This window comes from Pelophylax lessonae, assembly GCF_965119305.1.
Source record: "Pelophylax lessonae genome assembly, chromosome: 5".
NCBI classification, from domain to species: Eukaryota; Metazoa; Chordata; class Amphibia; order Anura; family Ranidae; genus Pelophylax; species Pelophylax lessonae.
In genome coordinates this window covers 36,923,313-36,942,606 of record NC_138772.1, presented here as the reverse complement: position 1 = coordinate 36,942,606, position 19,294 = coordinate 36,923,313, and the positions used below count along the sequence as shown (strand labels likewise).

The 19,294-nt window shown below is 45.3% G+C and overlaps 1 protein-coding gene and 1 pseudogene across 2 annotated transcripts in view; one reads left to right on the top strand and one right to left on the bottom strand.

The window, feature by feature from the left end:
• Window positions 1–19,294, bottom strand: part of AGMO (alkylglycerol monooxygenase) — a 388,184-nt gene that overhangs the window by 365,190 nt on the left and 3,700 nt on the right. The window contains exon 2 of the mRNA XM_082259080.1: window positions 10,631–10,758. Coding sequence (XP_082115206.1) covers window positions 10,631–10,758 — 128 coding nt within the window. The remainder of the gene's footprint in view (window positions 1–10,630; window positions 10,759–19,294) is intronic.
• LOC309555566 lies at window positions 14,524–15,073 on the top strand (annotated as a pseudogene). Its single transcript has 2 exons — window positions 14,524–14,686; window positions 14,990–15,073. The product of its transcript is annotated as an uncharacterized misc_RNA (transcript).

The window sequence follows — 19,294 nt, the reverse complement described above, 5'->3', positions numbered from 1 at the left end:
AAATTCCCCAAAAAAATGTAAAAATCAAAATTTTTTAAAATTTTTGGTCAATTTGTTTTCTGCTACCTATGTTTGGTAAATAAAAAAAATCACAATAAGCGTATTTTGATTGGTTTGCGCAAAAGTTATTGCGTTTACTAACTACGGGAAAGATTTTTGTAATTTTTGTTGTTTTTTTTTTTTTAACGAGTAATGGCGGCGATCTGCGATTTTCTTTTGCGGGACTGCGACATTGCGGCGGACAGATCGGACCCGTGACTGACATTTTTGACACTTTTGGGGGTACCAGTGACATTACTACAGTAATCAGTGCTATACATATGCACTGTTACTGTAAAAATGACACTGGCAGGGAAGGGGTTAAACTATTGGAGAAGGAGGGGTTAAGCGTGTCCCTAGGGGCGTGTTTCTAACTGTGCAGGGATGTGGCTGTTCATGTAACAGCAGAGATCTACGGTCCTACATAGCAGGACCGTTAGAGCTCTGCTGTTACACAGGGGAGAATGACAGGTGGCTGTTTACATTAGCCATTTGCCTTTCTCCCTCTGTAACTGACGATCGCGTGTGACCGGCGGACATCGGGTCCGCCGGTCACTCGTGCTGAGGTGTCCGTGAACAAGCGGGGGGCGGGAGTGTGCCTCTGGCGGCGCGCGCTCGCCCCCTATTGGCTCACAGGCGAGTGACGTACTGGTATGTCACTTTGCCTGCACGGGGCTGACCACCGCAGTATATGTACTTGCGGCGGTCGGCAAGTGGTTAAACATTCGAACATCCTGCTGAGCATCCCTCAAATTCGGGCGTTCGCCAAACAGGCTAACAGGCGATGTTCGGGCCAAACTTTGGCTCAGCTTGAACTGCTTGTCCAACTCTACTGTAAAATAAGAAAAAATATCCTAGAATAATAACCAGAAGGATGTGGCATACTTCTTTCTTAACCAATGAGCCATATAAAAATAACGCCTGGGAAAAGACGCGAATGCTGACGGATTAATCTCCCTCTCAGCTGCTAATGATTGAACCCATTATCCCACCTGACAGAGGGAGGTTTTAGCCAATAAATAGTTTTAGCAATGTCTGTCAGCTATACTTGGCTTCCTCCGCCCTAAAAATCGCCTCTGCTGCGGATGAAACCCGAGCAGTGGATAGAAGCAGACTTTTTCTCACACCTCTAAATGGAACAAAAAAAAAAAAAAATTCTGCACTCTTTTTTTTTATCTGTTTTCCACTCCTCCGTTCCGCTGCGTGTTTCACTTAACGAGAATGGAATGGGAGCTGAATATACGGCCTGGCGTTCGGGGCTAATTGGCGTCCCTAAAAGAGGCAGGCTCGCAATTTGTCCGGGCTATTACACGCAGCCTTCAATACACCAAGGCTTCCTAGGAGTCATGCAATATGACAAAATATAGTACCTGTGGGGTGTCTATCTGCTGCAATATTATTCTCGCAGCTAATCAACTGGGGAAAAAATACGGTCATTGTTTCTACGCACTGAGTGGGGTACGCGGAGCGAACGCACTCTGTTCCATTTGGAATAATGAAGTGATATTGTGTTTTAATGGCTTCAGCAGTCCAGCGTATGAGCGCATAGTTAATAGAGGGCCTAAAACCACTGCCAAACCGACCGCTTGAGTGAAATATTACCGCCGATCTCGCAAAAGCTTTTGTGTGGCTCCGTTTGATGATGTTTTGCCGCAGGAGAAATGTTTTTGTCTGCGAGTCTCGGAGGCCCGAAAAGTGAAGTCATTTTTCACAGGGATAACTACCTTCCCAGTTAGCGTTCAGTTTGAGAGGAACTATGCTGGAAGGAATACATTTGAGGCTTCAGAAAATATTCTTGAACCATTTAAAGGGCTGAAGAATTTAGGGATTTTTCTATAATTAGTAGTAAAATAAGAGCAGCGCTAGTCAGTTCTAGAAATAGTCCACATCCAAGGAGAGAACATAGGTGCAATCTTCTATTAATGTTGTGAAGACCACCATGGGCGTCCACAAGGGGGGGGGGGGGGCAAGTGCCCCCCCTGGCAATTTCCTGGCCTGCTCTAAGAGGGGAATCTATGGGGACCCTGCTCTAAAGGGGGATCTATGGGGGACCCTGGCCTGGCCTGCTCTAAAGGGGGATCTATGGGGACGCTGCTCTAGAGGAGATCAACGGGGGAATCCTGGCCTTGCCTGCTCTATTGGGGGATCTATGGGGGACCAAGCTCTAAAGGAGATCTATGAGGGACCCTGGCCTGGCCTGCTCTAAAGGAGATCTACGGGGGACCCTGGCCTGGCCTGCTCTAAAGGGGAATCTATAGGGACCCTGCTCTAAAGGGGGATCTATGGGGGACCCTGGCCTGGTCTGCTCTAAAGAGGGATCTATGGGGACCCTGCTCTAAAGGAGATCTACGGGGGACCCTGGCCTGGCCTGTTTTAAAGGGGAATCTATGGGGACCAAGCTCTAAAGGGGATCTATGGGGGACCCTGGCCTGGACTGCTCTAAAGGGGATCTATGGGGACCCTGGCCTGCTCTAAAGGGGGTCCTATTGGCTAAATATATATTCTTTGCAGGGAGAGCCTGGAGTACCTGGTGGTACAGAAAAATCTGGTAGCACGGGGAATATAGGTGAAAAGATAAGACTAAAGACGGATCTATGGGGACCTTGGCCTGCTCTAAAGGGGAATCTAAGGGGACCCTGCTCTAAAGAAAGATCTATGGGGGACCCTGGCCTGGCCTGTTTTAAAAGGGGATCTATAGGGGACCAAGCTCTAAAGGGGATCTATGGAGGACCCTGGCCTGGCCTGCTCTAAAGGGGGATCTATAGGGACCCTGGCCTGCTCTAAAGGGGGTCGTGTTGGCTATATATATATATATATATATATATATATATATATATAAAACAGAATAATAACCTCGCTAAAGGTGACAAAAAAAGGTTAAGAAGCAGCAACTTCAAGTGTGACCACACCCTTAAATAATAATAGTAGAATAAGTCACACTGAGTGATGAAAAACAAATCAATGTCCAACAATTAAATGTCCCAAAATGTGAACTTGAATATGTGAATGGTGTTGAAATATTATCGAGAATCTTGAACAGCCTCCAAGGTCTCTTTAGGAAATGTGCTTACCAAACGGGCAATGAAAATCTGCGAGATTCAATATGCTGGGGTACATTCACATGCCACGGAGATTATCTGGAGTTCATGCGTCAGATCCTCAATGTATATTGCCATATATTAAACAAAAAAGAAAAAATACTCCATAGCGTGATACCGTACAAAAAATGAATTATGGGGATCAAATTAATTTATATTCCACCACCTCAAGTGTGAATATCCTTAACCAATTGTGAGGCAGCTTACCAAAAAATTAATTGATATAAACGTGTATTAAATCCCAGTGATAGGAAAGGAGGAGAAACCAACACCAAACGTGGAGCCTCTTACCAGATGGAAATACATTTCAGCAGAGTTAGGTTAGGTCCAAATACACCAAAGAGCCAGCAAGACACCCAAGGACACGTTAAGCCTCTTACCAGACCACAGATAAATTGCACATGTAGTCACTTGCTGCACTTCCCCACCATGTAGATAGGTAGCCTCAGGGACCCAATGTCACCGATGGATAAAGCACTACAGGGTTCTCAGTAGCCAGGGTATTCAGCATACCAACCCAAACAAAAAGAAAGGCGCCAATAGTGTGAAATCTTCTAACACTCTTTATTAAATAAAAGAAAGGCACTTACAAACACGTAGTAAAAGTTCGCAGAAGGATGTGGAGCCGCCGGCCGGACGGCAAAGCGCTTCCGCTCCTTCGATAGACTTCCGGGGATGACGTCAGCACGCCGTGACCTAACGGCGTGTCGTCCAGGAAGACGTTATCAAAGGTGCGGACGGCGTGCTGACGCCATCTCTTATACTAGGACCAATCAGATATCCGGAAGTGGGTAAACAGTTCCGCCATTTGAGCTAAGGGCAAATGACCGGATATCTGGAAATGGGGAAAACAACTCCGCCTTTTTACTGAAGGCAAGGACTCAACCTCAGTACCCTCATATCCCACATCTTAAACAACGCCCAGTCACAAAATAGATTGCTGCATAATTTGGGGATAAGTCCTTCTATTGGTGAATTTACCAGAATATTAGTAAATGTACAAATCAAGCGAATTTAGCTACTTCGGGTCCCGAAGCCATCTAGCGTCCAAATGGGGGAAACATTTTACAATCAAACCACCATTTAGATATCGTGGAAACCCGAACAGCCAAACCGCGTATATTACAATACATCTTCCATACATGAATAGTTATACCAAACATACTAAGATTCTTGTCAGGGAATCGATATTGACCAACAATAAATATGCCTCATAATTAAATTATATATTAATCATTATCAAAAGACATATTAATAATGGGAATAAACCAAAACAAAAACCCTCTACAGAGAATAACCTAACCTAACTCTGCTGAAATGTATTTCCATCTGGTAAGAGGCTCCACGTTTGGTGTTGGTTTCTCCTCCTTTCCTATCACTGGGATTTAATACACGTTTATATCAATTAATTTTTTGGTAAGCTGCCTCACAATTGGTTAAGGATATTCACACTTGAGGTGGTGGAATATAAATGAATTTGATCACCATAGTTCATTTTTTGTACGGTATCACGCTATGGAGTATTTTTTCTTTTTTGTTTAATTTATGGCAATATACATTGAGGATCTGACGCATGAACTCCAGATAATCTCCGTGGCAGGTGAATGTACCCCAGCATATTGAATCTCGCAGATTTTCATTGCCCGTTTGGTAAGCACATTTCCTAAAGAGACCTTGGAGGCTGTTCAAGATTCTCGATAATATTTCAACACCATTCACATATTCAAGTTCACATTTTGGGACATTTAATTGTTGGACATTGATTTGTTTTTCATCACTCAACACGACTTATTCTACTATTATATATATATATATATATATATATATATATATATTCTTTGCAGGGAAGCATGGGGAATATAGGTGAAAGGGTAAGACTAAAGAGGGATCTATGGGGACCCTGGCCTGCTCTAAAGGGGAATCTATGGGGACCCTACTCTAAAGGGAATCTATGGGGGACCCTGGCCTGGCCTGCTTTAAAGGGGATCTAAGGATCTAAGGGGGCAAAAAGGGGCGGAGCCTGGGTGACCTTAAAATTATGCCCCCCCCCCCGAAAAAAGTTCTGCGGACGCCCATGAAGACCACTACCAACACCCAATCACACAGCCTTTTACCAAATATCACAAACCCTCACTACAAAGGTCTATGGAAGTGGTGGATAATACAATAGGCGCAGGTGGCAATGGAATCCTTTTAACGTTCCTCCTCAGAACTCCTTTTCATTAGTCTCCATAGTCATACTGTGTCATGTGGAGATAAACAGGACACTTCTCATAGTGTAAACGTCACAAACAATGTTTTTGCAATGTTTTTACTGACTGGGACATGGCGGCCATCTTGTCGGTTTGAAACAATTACATGCGGACATACTGTGGACATATTGAATATGCTGGACATGCCAAAAGTTTTTAATCTTAATGTAAGTGATCAGTGCTGGGGCAAGGTCATCCAGAGCCCAGGGTGAACATGCCAAATGCCCCCCCCCCAGGATAAATAAGCATTATGTGTCAGCATACCCCCCCCCCCAAAAAAAATAAAATGGACCCTAATCTGTATGATTACCCCCCTAATAAAACTCCCCCTCCTCCCAGTACAAATCGCACCCCCTGCTGAAATGCCCCCCTCCCAGTACAAATCTTTTCCCCCTCCATCCTCAAAATCCCCCCAGCACAAATGCCCCCCCCCATCCCCCCTCCTGGCACAAACACCCCTCAATCATCCCTACTAGAAGAAGTCGTGACGTGAGAGGCGTATGACGCAACGCTTATAGGGGGCAGAGACCTCGGACGAGCAGCGACCCGGCATCAGTCTCCTCTATCAGCTCCAACATCTATTGTTGGCCCGCACAAGCTTATTGTGCATTCCATGTGAGTGTGATTTTTATGTATCTGATTAAAAGAGATTATTTACAGAGAGCACTAGATTTCTTTGTGACTTCTTTCCATGCCCATTGGTACTTGCGGGAGTTTAAGTGACCGCAGAGGTAACCACTACGGGGCCCTAGCAAGCCTAAGAGGAAAATCACCTGTGGATTAACCCATGGGGGTAACTGCTCTTTTAGACCTAGTGTTTATGCACGGGTCATAATACAAGGTGAGAGGCTATCCTCTGGTGTTGGTGGTGGAAGCACGAGCTCTACATTTTGTGACAACTGTCAAGCACTTTTTTTTTTGCTTATTTTGCACAGAGTGTACTGTTTGGATGTACTGAATACTCTACATAAGCTCTTATATATTCCAGTTTTTGGACACTTGTCAAGCACTGAGTCTTGTTTATTTTGCACAGAGTGTGTTTTTTGGATGGACTGATTATTCTCTGATTGTTTATTATTGCACTTTAATAATATTTATATATGAATTGCTTTTTACTCGGTCATTTTCATTTGTGGCATTTTGACTCATATTCAACATTATTTACCCCCTTCCTGACCAGGCCTTATTTTGCGATTCGGCACTGCGTGATTTTAACAGACAATTGCGTGGTCGTGCAACCATGTACCCAAATGAAATTGACGTAATTTTTTTCCCCACAAACAGAGCTTTCTTTTGGTGGTATTTGATCACCCGTGCGATTTTTACTTTTTGCGCTATAAACAAAAAAAGAGAGTAAATTTTGAAAAAAACAACAATATTTTTCAAATTTTTTTATATGAAATTCCCCCCAAAAAATGTAAAAATCTAATTTTTTTAACATTTTTGGCCAATTTGTTTTCTGCTACCTATGTTTGGTAAAAAAAAATCGCAATAAGCGTATTTTGATTGGTTTGCGCAAAAGTTATTGCGTTTACTAAGGGAAAATTTTTTGTCATTTTTGGTGTTTTTTTTATAACGAGTAATGGCGGCGATCTGCAATTTTTTTTGCGGGACTGCGACATTGCAGCAGACAGATCGGTCCCTTGACTGACATTTTTGACACTTTTGGGGGTACCAGTGACATTACTACAGTAATCAGTGCTATACATATGCACTGTTACTGTAAAAATGACACTGGCAGGGAAGGGGTTAACTTTATTAGTGATCAAGGGGTTAAGTGTATCCCTAGGGGCGTGCTTCTAACTGTAAAGGGGCATGGCTAGTGGTGTAACAACAGAAACATACGATCCTACATAGCAGGACCGCATGATCTCTGTTATTACACAGGGGAGAATGACAGGCGGCTGTGTTTACATTAGCCGCCTGCCTTTCTCCCTCTCCACTGGGAGATCGCGAGTGACCAACAGACTGCTTAGGGAGCGAGTGGGGGCGGGAGCTCGCCCCCGGCGGTGCACGCTCGCCCCCTAGAGCCTCACAGGCGAGCGACGTAGTACTACGTCACTTTGCCTGTGAAGGGCTGACCGCCGCCGTAAATAGTCGTGCCGCGGTCGGCAAGCGGTTAAGGATACCAGCAGGGGCAGCTTACAGCTGACATGCTGTAGTCAAAATGTTTTGATTATGTGGCCTTGACAGCTCTGGAGAGAATTTTTTTGGAGCTGTCAGGGTCATATGACAGGACTTTCAATACAGCAAACCACTGCAAGCGGCTCCCACTGTCAGCTTCAGGAATTGCATTATAAGCAGGAAGCATAGCGACACAGCGGCAGGGGGGTGGGTTAAGCAGGGAGTTCAAACTGACGCACCCAAAAAAGTTGGACACATCAATTTTGCTTATAAAATAAAAATGTGACCTGCTTCCTTGTGATGGCGCCCAGGCCCTGAACACTATCACATGACTGGTGTTCCTGATTGATGACTCAGTAATCGCAGCACCAGTAACAAAGAATCAAGAAGCAGTAAGGGAGAGCAGGTAAGCTGAGTATAAGGTGGTGGTGGGGGGAATGCCCTTTCCAGTGACAGTGGAACCAGGGACTTGGAATAATGCAGGGCTGGCCCAAGACATTGTGCTGCCTGGATCCAAAAATTAAATGCTGCCCCCCCCCCCCCGCCAAAAAAAAATCACGCCCACCAAAAGGCCCACACTTTTATTTTATATCATGATAATTAAAATTAAAATTAAATGTATCGGGAAGTCAGATTTATTTGCAACAGCACCTTGTCTACATGCACACTTATATGACATACCATTATGTTCAATTACAAACCACAAACTCCAGTATTATTTTGTTTGTCTGAATGTTTGACGTCATGGCGCACACCACAATCACATAAGGAACGTTTCCCCGGAGGAGACACTCCACCTCCTCATACTCATCAGTTTGCACTACAGGGGGCAATATGAGATGGGTGAAATGACGCCCGCAAACTGATGATACACAAAACTGCTGGAAAAAAAAATGCAGGCATCAATTTGCTGCCCCTCTCAAACTCAAAGTGCTGCCTGGGTCCAATGGATCCAGTGGGACCCATGGTAGGGCCGGCCCTGGCATAACGGGCAAGTATGCATTGGCATACTATCTCAAAGTTAGCACTAGGTGGCCTCCTTAAGCAATGACAGCTCCATCATCAATATGTGCACAAGATACAATGCCAGGAGGTCTTCTTAATCACCTTAACTGAGAGTGTTGACTAAACAGGGTCCACCCTTCCTCGACTTGTCAAATTTAAATAGAAAAAGCCACACATTGGCCACATCTTTATTTTTCTTTGTCTTAAAAAACCTATTGCACCATAAATGAGTTTACAACATCAAGTCTGAACACATCGCCTTCTGCCAGACTGTAAGCAGGGGTTAGTACCCCTTTAGGTGAGGTCTCTACTTTGGGTGGTGCTAGTGGGTGGAGTACTGTACCCCTATGCAAGTTGGAGTGGGAGGAGTCTTAAGCAGAAGGAGTAATGGGAACAGGCCAAGTCAGAAGTCTGGGAGAGAGTATCTTTTGGGGTAGACCATGAGAGACTCTGGCGGAGAATCCACTGTTGGGGAGCCAACACTGAGGAGCGCAAAAGAAATGGCTGGACATTCTGTGCTCAAGTGTTGCTGCACTGTAATGTACTGTATTACTGGACTTAAAGTTATGAAAATGAATAAGATGGTGTTGCTCATGTAGAAAAAATTTCAGAGGTAGGCCAGGAGAATGTGAGTACCAAGATGAAGGTGGACCTCAGGCCAGGAGAGTATGAGTATCAAGATGACATTGGGCCTCAGGCCAGGAAAATGTGAGTACCAAGATCACATTGGGCCTCAGGCCAGGAAAATGTGAGTACCAAGATGAAGGTGGACCTCAGGCCAGGAAAATATGAGTACCAAGATCACATTAGGCCTCAGGCCAGGAAAATATGAGTACCAAGATGACATTGGGCCTCAGGCCAGGAAAATATGAGTACCAAGATGAAGGTGGACCTCAGGCCAGGAAAATATGAGTACCAAGATCACATTGGGCCTCAGGCCAGGAAAATATGAGTACCAAGATCACATTGGGCCTCAGGCCAGGAAAATATGAGTACCAAGATGGCATTGGGCCTCAGACCAGGAAAATATGAGTACCAAGATGACATTGGGCCTCAGGCCAGGAAAATATGAGTACCAAGATGGCATTGGGCCTCAGGCCAGGAAAATATGAGTACCAAGATGAAGGTGAACCTCAGGCCAAGAGAGTATGAGTACCAAGATGACATTGGGGCTCAGGCCAGGAGAATGTTAGCACCAAGATGGCGGTGGGCCTCAAGCCAGGAGAATATGGGTTCCAATATGGCAGAGTTCCATACAGGTGTGTGCGTATCCTATCTCATGAAGAAGAGGGGAGGTGCCCTTGGTCAATTTGATGGGAGCTGGCAGCAAATTGGGTCTGCCAACAAGAGTTAAGCTGCCTGAGAATGCTGCTAAGTTATCTGTCTGGACAGACTGGGTCTATGGAGGTATGTTCATACAGAAAGTAGCATTTGAAACAGAAGAGTATGATGGAGCTCCTGGAGGTGAAATGTATAGGGAGCAGGGTCTGGTGGAGGACAATGTACTTGAGCTTGATGCTAAAATAAACTACTCAATGTTCTCTACCTTCTTGGTCTATCTTTTATTTATTTATTTATTTCATTTTAGTTCAAATTTAAGTTAGCTTAAAGACAAAACCTAATCCGACCTTACTTCAACCGCTTACCTAACAGAACATAAACCTCTAAAACTTACATTAAATGACTATTGCTGCCAAAAGTGTCCTACACGGAGACTTTATAGTGGTGCTGCCGAGATCTCGCATCACTCAGATTTTGGCACCGGTTTGACATGATTGACCAATGCATACATCTTTGCTCACAATACCTCAAAAGCCTTTTGAAATCCTAAGTAGCCACATCAGCTTGGTGGGTCTTTAAAGCCGCAGTTAAATTACGAGGAATGTAATGTTAGTATTATTTGAATTTCTATTACCGTCCTTGCGATCCAAAATATTACAGATTATGTCATTCATATAATTGTAGAATCGTGCGCTGCCTAATTGTATCATTAAGCTGTTCTATTAAGTCAACTGCATTTGAATGAAGCGTCCTTGGCTCGGAGACTCCCTGGGCCTTCCAGCGCAGTGACTAAAATAAGATTTTTCCGACCACAAAGCAATTTTGACTTACTCTGGCAGGCGAGACATAACTCCTGCAGAAAGGGACGTCAGTCCGTCATTAACTCGGAGGGGTTGACCCTTCCAAACTGCGCTGATGAACATCTCCAATATAAGCATCACAAGGAAATATGCTGTGGCCTGCAAGAAATAAAAAATGGATTTAACTCTGCAAGCCATAATAAATTTGTTCCCTCTAAATGCTAAAGTAGACATGAACCCTAACAGGATGATATTTAGTTTGTCTGTCATCGCCATTTTAGTTTTCTTTTAGTGAATACTATTTTCTGCTGCTGATTTCCTGCAGCTTTTTTTGCAGCCACTTACTATGTACATCACAGGTGTCAAACACAAGGCCCGCGGGCCGAATCCGGCCCTCCAGGCCATTGCATGTGGCCCTCGCACATCTCCTGTAGCTGCAGGAGAGCTCCAGTCCTCCTCCAGACCTTAAACTTTCTGCTTTCCAGCAATGCCTCCAACTTCTTCCCAGCAGCACCACAAGCTAAGGGAGGTGCACTGTGATGTAAGGCAGGGTGGGGGACTCAACTTTTGATTGTGGAGAGGCTCTTGACGTCTTATGTAAGGGTAGGGGATGCTCTTGACATCTAGTCTTACAGATACAACCTGCCCTTTTGAAGGCAATCATAATACTGATGCGGCCGCGATTAAATTGAGTTTAACACCCCTGATGTACATTAAGGTGCCCAGATTTTTAAAATTAAATCCAGGGACATGTTTTTTTTTTATTGGCAAATGGAACAGGACTGCATAATACACAGAGTGCTGGGCACAGGACTGCATAATACACAGAGCGCTGGGCACAGGACTGCATAATACAGAGAACACTGGGCACAGGACTGCATAATACACAGAGCGCTGGGCACAGGACTGCATAATGCACAGAGCACTGAGCACAGGACTGCATAATACACAGAGCGCTGGGCACAGGACTGCATAATACACAGAGCACTGAGCACAGGACTGCATGTTACACAGAGCGTTGGGCACAGGACTGCATAATACACAGAGCGCTGGGCACAGGACTGCACAATACATAGAGGGCTGGGCACAGGACTGCATAATACACAGAGCACTGGGCACAGGACTGCATAATACACAGAGCAATGGGCACAGGACTGCATAATACACAGAGCGCTGGACACAGGACTGCATAATACACAGAGCGCTGGGCACAGGACTGCATAATACACAGAGCGCTGGGCCCAGGACTACATAATACACAGAGCGCTGGGCCCAGGACTACATAATACACAGAGCGCTGGGCCCAGGACTGCATAATACACAGAGCGCTGGGCACAGGACTTCATAATACACAGAGCGCTGAGCACAGGACTGCATAATACACAGAGCACTGAGCACAGGACTACATAATACACAGAGCGTTGGGCACAAGACTACATAATACACAGAGCGCTGGGCCCAGGACTACATAATACACAGAGCGCTGGGCACAGGACTTCATAATACACAGAGTGCTGGGCACAGGACTACACAATACACAGAGTGCTGGGCACGGGACTGCATAATACACAGAGCGTTGGGCACAGGACTACACAATACACAGAGTGCTGGGCACAGGACTGCATAATACACAGAGCGTTGGGCACAGGACTACACAATACACAGAGTGCTGGGCACAGGACTGCATAATACACAGAGCACTGGGCACAGGACTACATAATATACAGGAGGGTGTTAGGCATAGAGTGCAGGGTTCAGAGGTTTGCTATGCACAGAGGACACTTCTGCCCCCACATCCATAGCTCACCTCTGCACCCTTCTCTCACAGATTATCAATGCAGCCACCTCTTAGCCCTTCCCCCACAACAGCTAAACTTTCCATCTCTCCATGCAGCTGCATCAGCTCTGACCCCTGCTCCCTCACTGTCCTCACCTGTGTACAAACAGATCCCCCCCCCCCTATCTGCTCACCTCCTGTTCTCAGCCCTCCACACACTGAACAGCAGCAGGAGCGCAAGTGAGATCGTCCAGCAGGGGGCGTCTGCATCTGAGCCACCAGGCTGTTTCTCAGCCCTGTCTACATTAATCTGGCCCTGAATCCGGAGACAAAATCGGGGACAGACTTGGACCGGGAACAGTGTCCTCAATCTGGGGACTGTCCCCGAAACCGGGGATGTCTGGTCACCCTAATGTACATGCACTCCACTGACTCCAGCGATGGCTGCGTGGCCTTTCTCAGGCTGGGTTTGCCTGGTGGTAAAAAGCCTCGCTCACACAGGTGTAACTAAGCATACAAACAAATGTATGCTTTAACAGTGACTAACAGTATGTGTTAAAAAGGGTTTAGTCTGCACAAATACATGTGTAAGCTACAGAGACTCCTAAGGCACCCCAGTTTTCCGTGGTCCTAACTCTATATTTTGTGAGCCTCCAAAGTGGAAGCACATGCATTATAATGAATAGGCAGAGGGCAGGTGAAAAAGGGACACAGAAATTGGTGCAAATATAGGCACTGGGTCTGGGTCCTAAGCAAAGGGCAAGTGGCATTGTATATAGAACAGCAATTATGACATATTTGTGGAAGGCCATGTAAAGCAAACCAGGCTGGAAGAAGAAGGCAGCTCTTGGGATGAACACTGGAATAAAACACAAGCGCCCACTAAGTGCAGCTTTTTGAACTTTAATGTGATAAAAATAGAGGAATGCTGCTCACAAAGGTGATAACAAGACAGGCACATCAGATGGTTGTAAGACATGATGGTTCTCTAGATTATGTATAACTGGGGTGGACGAATGTTTATGGGAGCAACTCCGACTGAACCAGGCTAAGGGCTCCGCAGTCTGGTGTGCCAGTGGTGTCTGGACTGGCACTTCCAGAACCCATGGAACGCACAGCGCAGCTGGTGTGATATCACTTTCTGGATGTGGTGCTCTGTATTCGGCTGTATTCAGTATTTTCCGGGAAGTGACGTCACACCAGCTATGCTGTGCGTTCCACGAGTTCTGGAAATGCCGGACACAACCGGCAAACCAGACAGCAGAGCCCCTAGCCTGGTTTGGTCAGAGTTTCTCCCATGGACGGTCCTCCCCCTTCATCTAGAGCAGTATTTCTCAACCTTTCTCCAGTCGGGGTACCCTTGAAAAGTCTTTTCAGTCTTGAGGCACCCCTGTCCAAGGCTTGGTTCACGTTACTGTATGTCACAGAACATGCGCAAAATCGCATTCCTTCCTGACACAAAGACAAATGCTCTGATGTTTAGGGGTGCCATTAATTCTTAATGGTATCCCGCACATTGGCAAATGTGGGGTGCTTTGGGTGCGGCGCAATTTAAAAACAATGGTCAGGGACTTCTTTCCCTGCATTTCTGAGGGTAGGGTCAGGATTAAAAGTAACATACATATACACAAATACAGACACAAACAGAAACATTCACACACACATACAAACACATACAGACACATGTGTATATGCACACATACAGACATGTTCACATGTACACACATACAAACACATGTACAAACAAACACACACACACACACACATACAGACATGTACACACACAAAGTACACACATACACACACACACAAGTACACACATACAGACACATATATACACACACACGTACACAAACACATACACATGTACACACACAGGCACGCACACATGTGTACACACATGTACTCTCACACACACACACGCACATCTACATATACACACACACATACATATGCACACACATCTACATATATACACACACATACATATGCACACACACACACATCTACATATACACACACACATACATATACACATACATATACGCACACACATTCATATGCACACACACACACACACACACATCTACATATACACACACACACACATACATACACACACATTCATATGCACACACACACATACATATGCACACACATCTACATATATACACACACATACATATGCACACACACACACATCTACATATACACACACACATACATATACACATACATATACGCACACACATTCATATGCACACACACACACACACACATCTACATATACACACACACACACACACATACATACACACACATTCATATGCACACACACACACATCTACATATACACACACACACATACATATGTACACACACACACACACACACATTCATATGCACACACACACACACACACACACACACATTCATATGCACACACACACACACACACATCTACATATACACACACACACACACATACATACACACACACACACACACACATACATACACACACACACACACACACACACACACATTCATATGCACACACACACACACACACACACACATACATACACACACACACATTCATATGCACACACACACACACACACATCTACATATACACACACACACACACACACACACACACACATACATACACATACATACACACACACACACATACATACACACACACACACATTCATATGGACACACACACACATCTACATATACACACACACACATACATATACACACACACATACATATACACACACACACACACGTATAAAGCCCTTTTAAAATGTTTTAGCACAGTACCTTTCCTCATTCAGCCAGTTACTGCACTGTTGGGGAAAGCAGAGAGCACAACACACTCCCCCCTCCCTTTACTTTTACTTTGCTGAGGCTGATGGAGCTTCCTCACAGCGCTGATGTACAGTTTGGCAGGGGAGCGGGAGATTGGACTCATCTGACAGCCCTTCTCTTCCATGATCCTGCGGCACACCTGAGGACCTCTATCGGCACACTGGTTGAGTAAGGCTGAGCTAGAGGACCATCATGTCTCACCAACCATCTGATGTGCCTGTCATGTTATCACCTTTGTGAGTAGCATTCCTCTGTTTTTATCACATTAAAGTTCAAAAAGCTGCACTTGGTGGGCGCTTGTGCTTTATTCCAGAGGGCAGGTGAGCCTGGAGGGAGCCCAACCCTCCTTAAAGGCACAGGAGCGCACTGGGCACCCAGCATGTAGCACAATGGCAGCAAAGTTGTCCAGTGTGTTCCCTCCCCAATATTTTTAGTAGGGGTGGGCTTACCTGCACCTGTTTCTAACTCATACTGTTAGACAGGACAATTCAGTTGGTCGCAGAGTGACCAGTATGTTGAGCTGGGAATTTCTTTGGTTTTGTTTTATATGCATTGCCCTTCCATGTTCTCCTTACTGCAAGGGCCAGTTATAGGTGGGGCCAGTGGCTATTTGTTTGTATTGTTGATATATTGGTGAGGGAACGCACCGGACACCTTTGCTGTCATTGTGCTACAAGTACATGCTAGGTGTCCAGTGCGCCCCTTTGCCTTTAAAGAGGGTTTGGCTACCTCCAGGTTCACCTGCCCTCTGCCTAACCATTATAATGCATGTTCTTCCACTGTGGAGGCTCTCAAAATTTCGAGTTAGGACTGCAGAACACTGGGGTGCCTTGGCGAGGCTCTGTAGCTTATGCATGTATATGCAAATGTGTGCAGATTAAACCCCTGTTTTTAACCACTTCCCGACCGCCGCACGACTATTTACGTCGGCGGTCAGCCCCTCACAGGCAGAGCGACGTAGGGCTACGCCGCTAGCCTGTGAGGGTCTAGGGAGCGAGCGCCGCCGGAGGCACGCTCCCGCGTGGTCACGGACCCCCCCCCCCCAGCGCATGTGACTGGCGGACCTGATGTCCGCCGGGCACTCGCGATCGTCGGGTGGAGAGGGAGAAAGGCAGGCGGCTAATGTAAACAAGCCGCCTGTCATTCTCCCCTGTGTAGGAATGGTGATCATACGGTTCTACTATGTAGGACTGTTGATCACTGTTCCTACAACTCAAGCCACAGCCAATCACAGTTACAAACACGCCCCTAGGGACACACATAACCCCTCCCTCTCAAAAAAGTTAACCCCTTCACTGCCAGTGTAATTTTACAGTAACAGTGCATATGTATAGCACTGATTACTGTAGAAATGTCACTGGTAACCCCAAAAGTGTCAAAAATGTCAGTCAAAGGTCCGATCTGTCCGCCACAATGTCGCAGTCCCGCAAAAAAAATCGCAGATCGCCGCCATTACGCGTTAAAAAAAAAAACAACAAAAATGACAAAAATCTTTCCCTTTGTTAGTAAACGCAATAACTTTTGCGCAAATCAATCAAAATACGCTTTTTGCGATTTTTTTTTTTTTTTTTTTTTTTTTTTACCAAACATATGGTAAAAAAAAAAGATTGGCCCAAAATGTTAAAATATTTTGATTTTTACTTTTCTTTTGGGGAATTTCATATAAAAAAATGTGAAAAATATTGTTATTTTTGCAAAATTGACGCTGTTTTTTTGTTTATAGCGCAAAAAGTAAAAATCGCACAGGTGATCAAATACCACCAAAAGAAAGCTCTGTTTGTGGGAAAAAAAGGACGTCAAATTAGTTTAGGTACAGCGTCGCAGGACCGCGCAATTGTCCGTTAAAGTCACGCAGTGCCGAATCGCAAAATAGGCCCTGGTCAGGAAGGGGGGTAAAATCTTCCGAGGCTTAAGTGGTTAACACATACTGTTAGACAAGATAATTTGGTTGGTTGCAGACTGGTCAGTAAATAAGTAATACACTCGTGCTAAATGGGACATGTTTGCCTGCGGGGGGATACAAGGGTGTTCTGTGCATCTCCATGCAGGAAGTCTCATTCTTGTCAATAGGGATGCAGGGACACAGTTGCTGCTTCCAATTTGACAAAAAAAAAAATGACATGGACAGTGACGAAATGCATAGGGGTGGAGCCTATGACATCATCGCACACACCCACAAATGGAGGCACTGGCTGTAATAGAGAGCTGCCAATCTGAAACCTTCTTCAGGAGGCAACATATTTTTTATATGCTATTATTGTGGTGCACCAGATGATAGTGCACTGACCCAAGGGAGTATATGGTATTTACTTAAAAGTAATAAAAGCAAAAAAAAAGTGCTTTTATTTAAAAAATAAGCAGGATGATAGTCTTATTTTATTTTTTTTTTTACCTAAAAACTGGAGTTTTCTACTGGGAGGAGATGGCTTGTCCTAACCCGTGTGAGGATACTGAGGAGAATAAGGTGAAGTGACATGTCCGGAGGTCTGGGAGATGTTACAAACCCCTTAAAGGGGAAGGCGCAGATAGACCTAATTTTCCACATAGGCCCGCAGTCTCAGGTCAGTTTGTGTAACCGTGTTATATGTAATTTCCAGCACATGGGCTATTTTGCATGTATTTGTTTTTTTTTTTTTTACTTCCTATTTTCTTGTTTATACAGGTTAACTAATAACAAGTAAAGCACAATTGTTCATTTAGGCTCCATGTACACGGGACGCTGGAAATGGCCGTTTAGGCTGCATTCACATGTCAGCTTATAATCGCGGGCAGAACCGCCGCGGTTCCGCCCGCGATTCGGAGATTTATTGCAAATCGTGGGACGCCTAGCGTTGCCCGTTGATTTGCAATAGCCCCCCAAACGCCGAGCGATGTTGCCGCGATTTACGCCCGCCGAATCGCGGCAACATCGCGCAAACAAAATCGCGGGACGCAATACGCTCCAAAGAAGCTCTTGTACTTTTTTGGAGCGTATTGCGTACCGCGATTTTGTTTGCGCGATGTTGCCACGATTCGGCGGGCGTAAATCGCGGCAACATTGCTCGGCGTTTGGGGGGCTATTGCAAATCAACGGGCAACGCTAGGCGTCCCGCGATTTGCAATAAATCTCCAAATCGCGGGCGGAACCGCGGCGGTTCTGCCCGCGATTATAAGCTGACATGTGAATGCAGCCGTAGGAGCAGTTGGACATTTTTTTCAGAAGCCACTGAACCCATCTACATTTTATCTTATCTGTCCATGTACACCAGGTCCTTTACAGTCATTTGCAGGCAGTTGCGTTCAGGGACTGTTTTTAGAACGCAATTATTTGCGTTCGAACGTGTGTTTCCCGGCGTTTCAAACGCACAAACGCGTCTGAACGCGTCTGAACGCGTCTGAACGCGTCCGAACGCGTCCGAACGTGATGACCCCGCGTTTAGCGTTCACGTTTTTCCATTTTAAAGGGGAATCATTTTTTTGACCTCTAGGAACGGTTCTAAACGCAAACGCCCGCTAAACGCCCGCTAAACGCCCGCTAAACGCCCGCTAAACGCGGGTACAAACGCGACCGAACGGACGTTTCAAACGTCCTAAAAATTCCAGCATTCAAAGGGACTTTTAACAACGTCCCGTGTACATGGAGCCAAAGGTTGCGCTTCATTATTAGAACATAAATTACATTTACAGTATGATGGATGCAATTTGTGATGGGATCTTCACTGCCCATATACCTCCTTCACCTAATATACCTTGTCTATTACCACATTCAAAATTTTCAATGCTTTTGACCCTGTTACAGAGGAAAATGCTAAACTTTTCTCAGGTACCCACCTTACTGCCTACCCTCTGGACCCCATTCACAACTCCTCCGGTCATCGCCTTGCTCCATTTTACGCTCCCAATACCACATCTTCAGTATCTCCCTCTCTATGGGCATATTCCTGCTAAGACATGCACTGGACATCCCCATACCCAAAAAGCCCTCATTGGACCTCAGCATTTTGAACAAACTAAGGCCCATCTCCTTGCTCCTATTTACTTCCAGGTTCCTAGAAA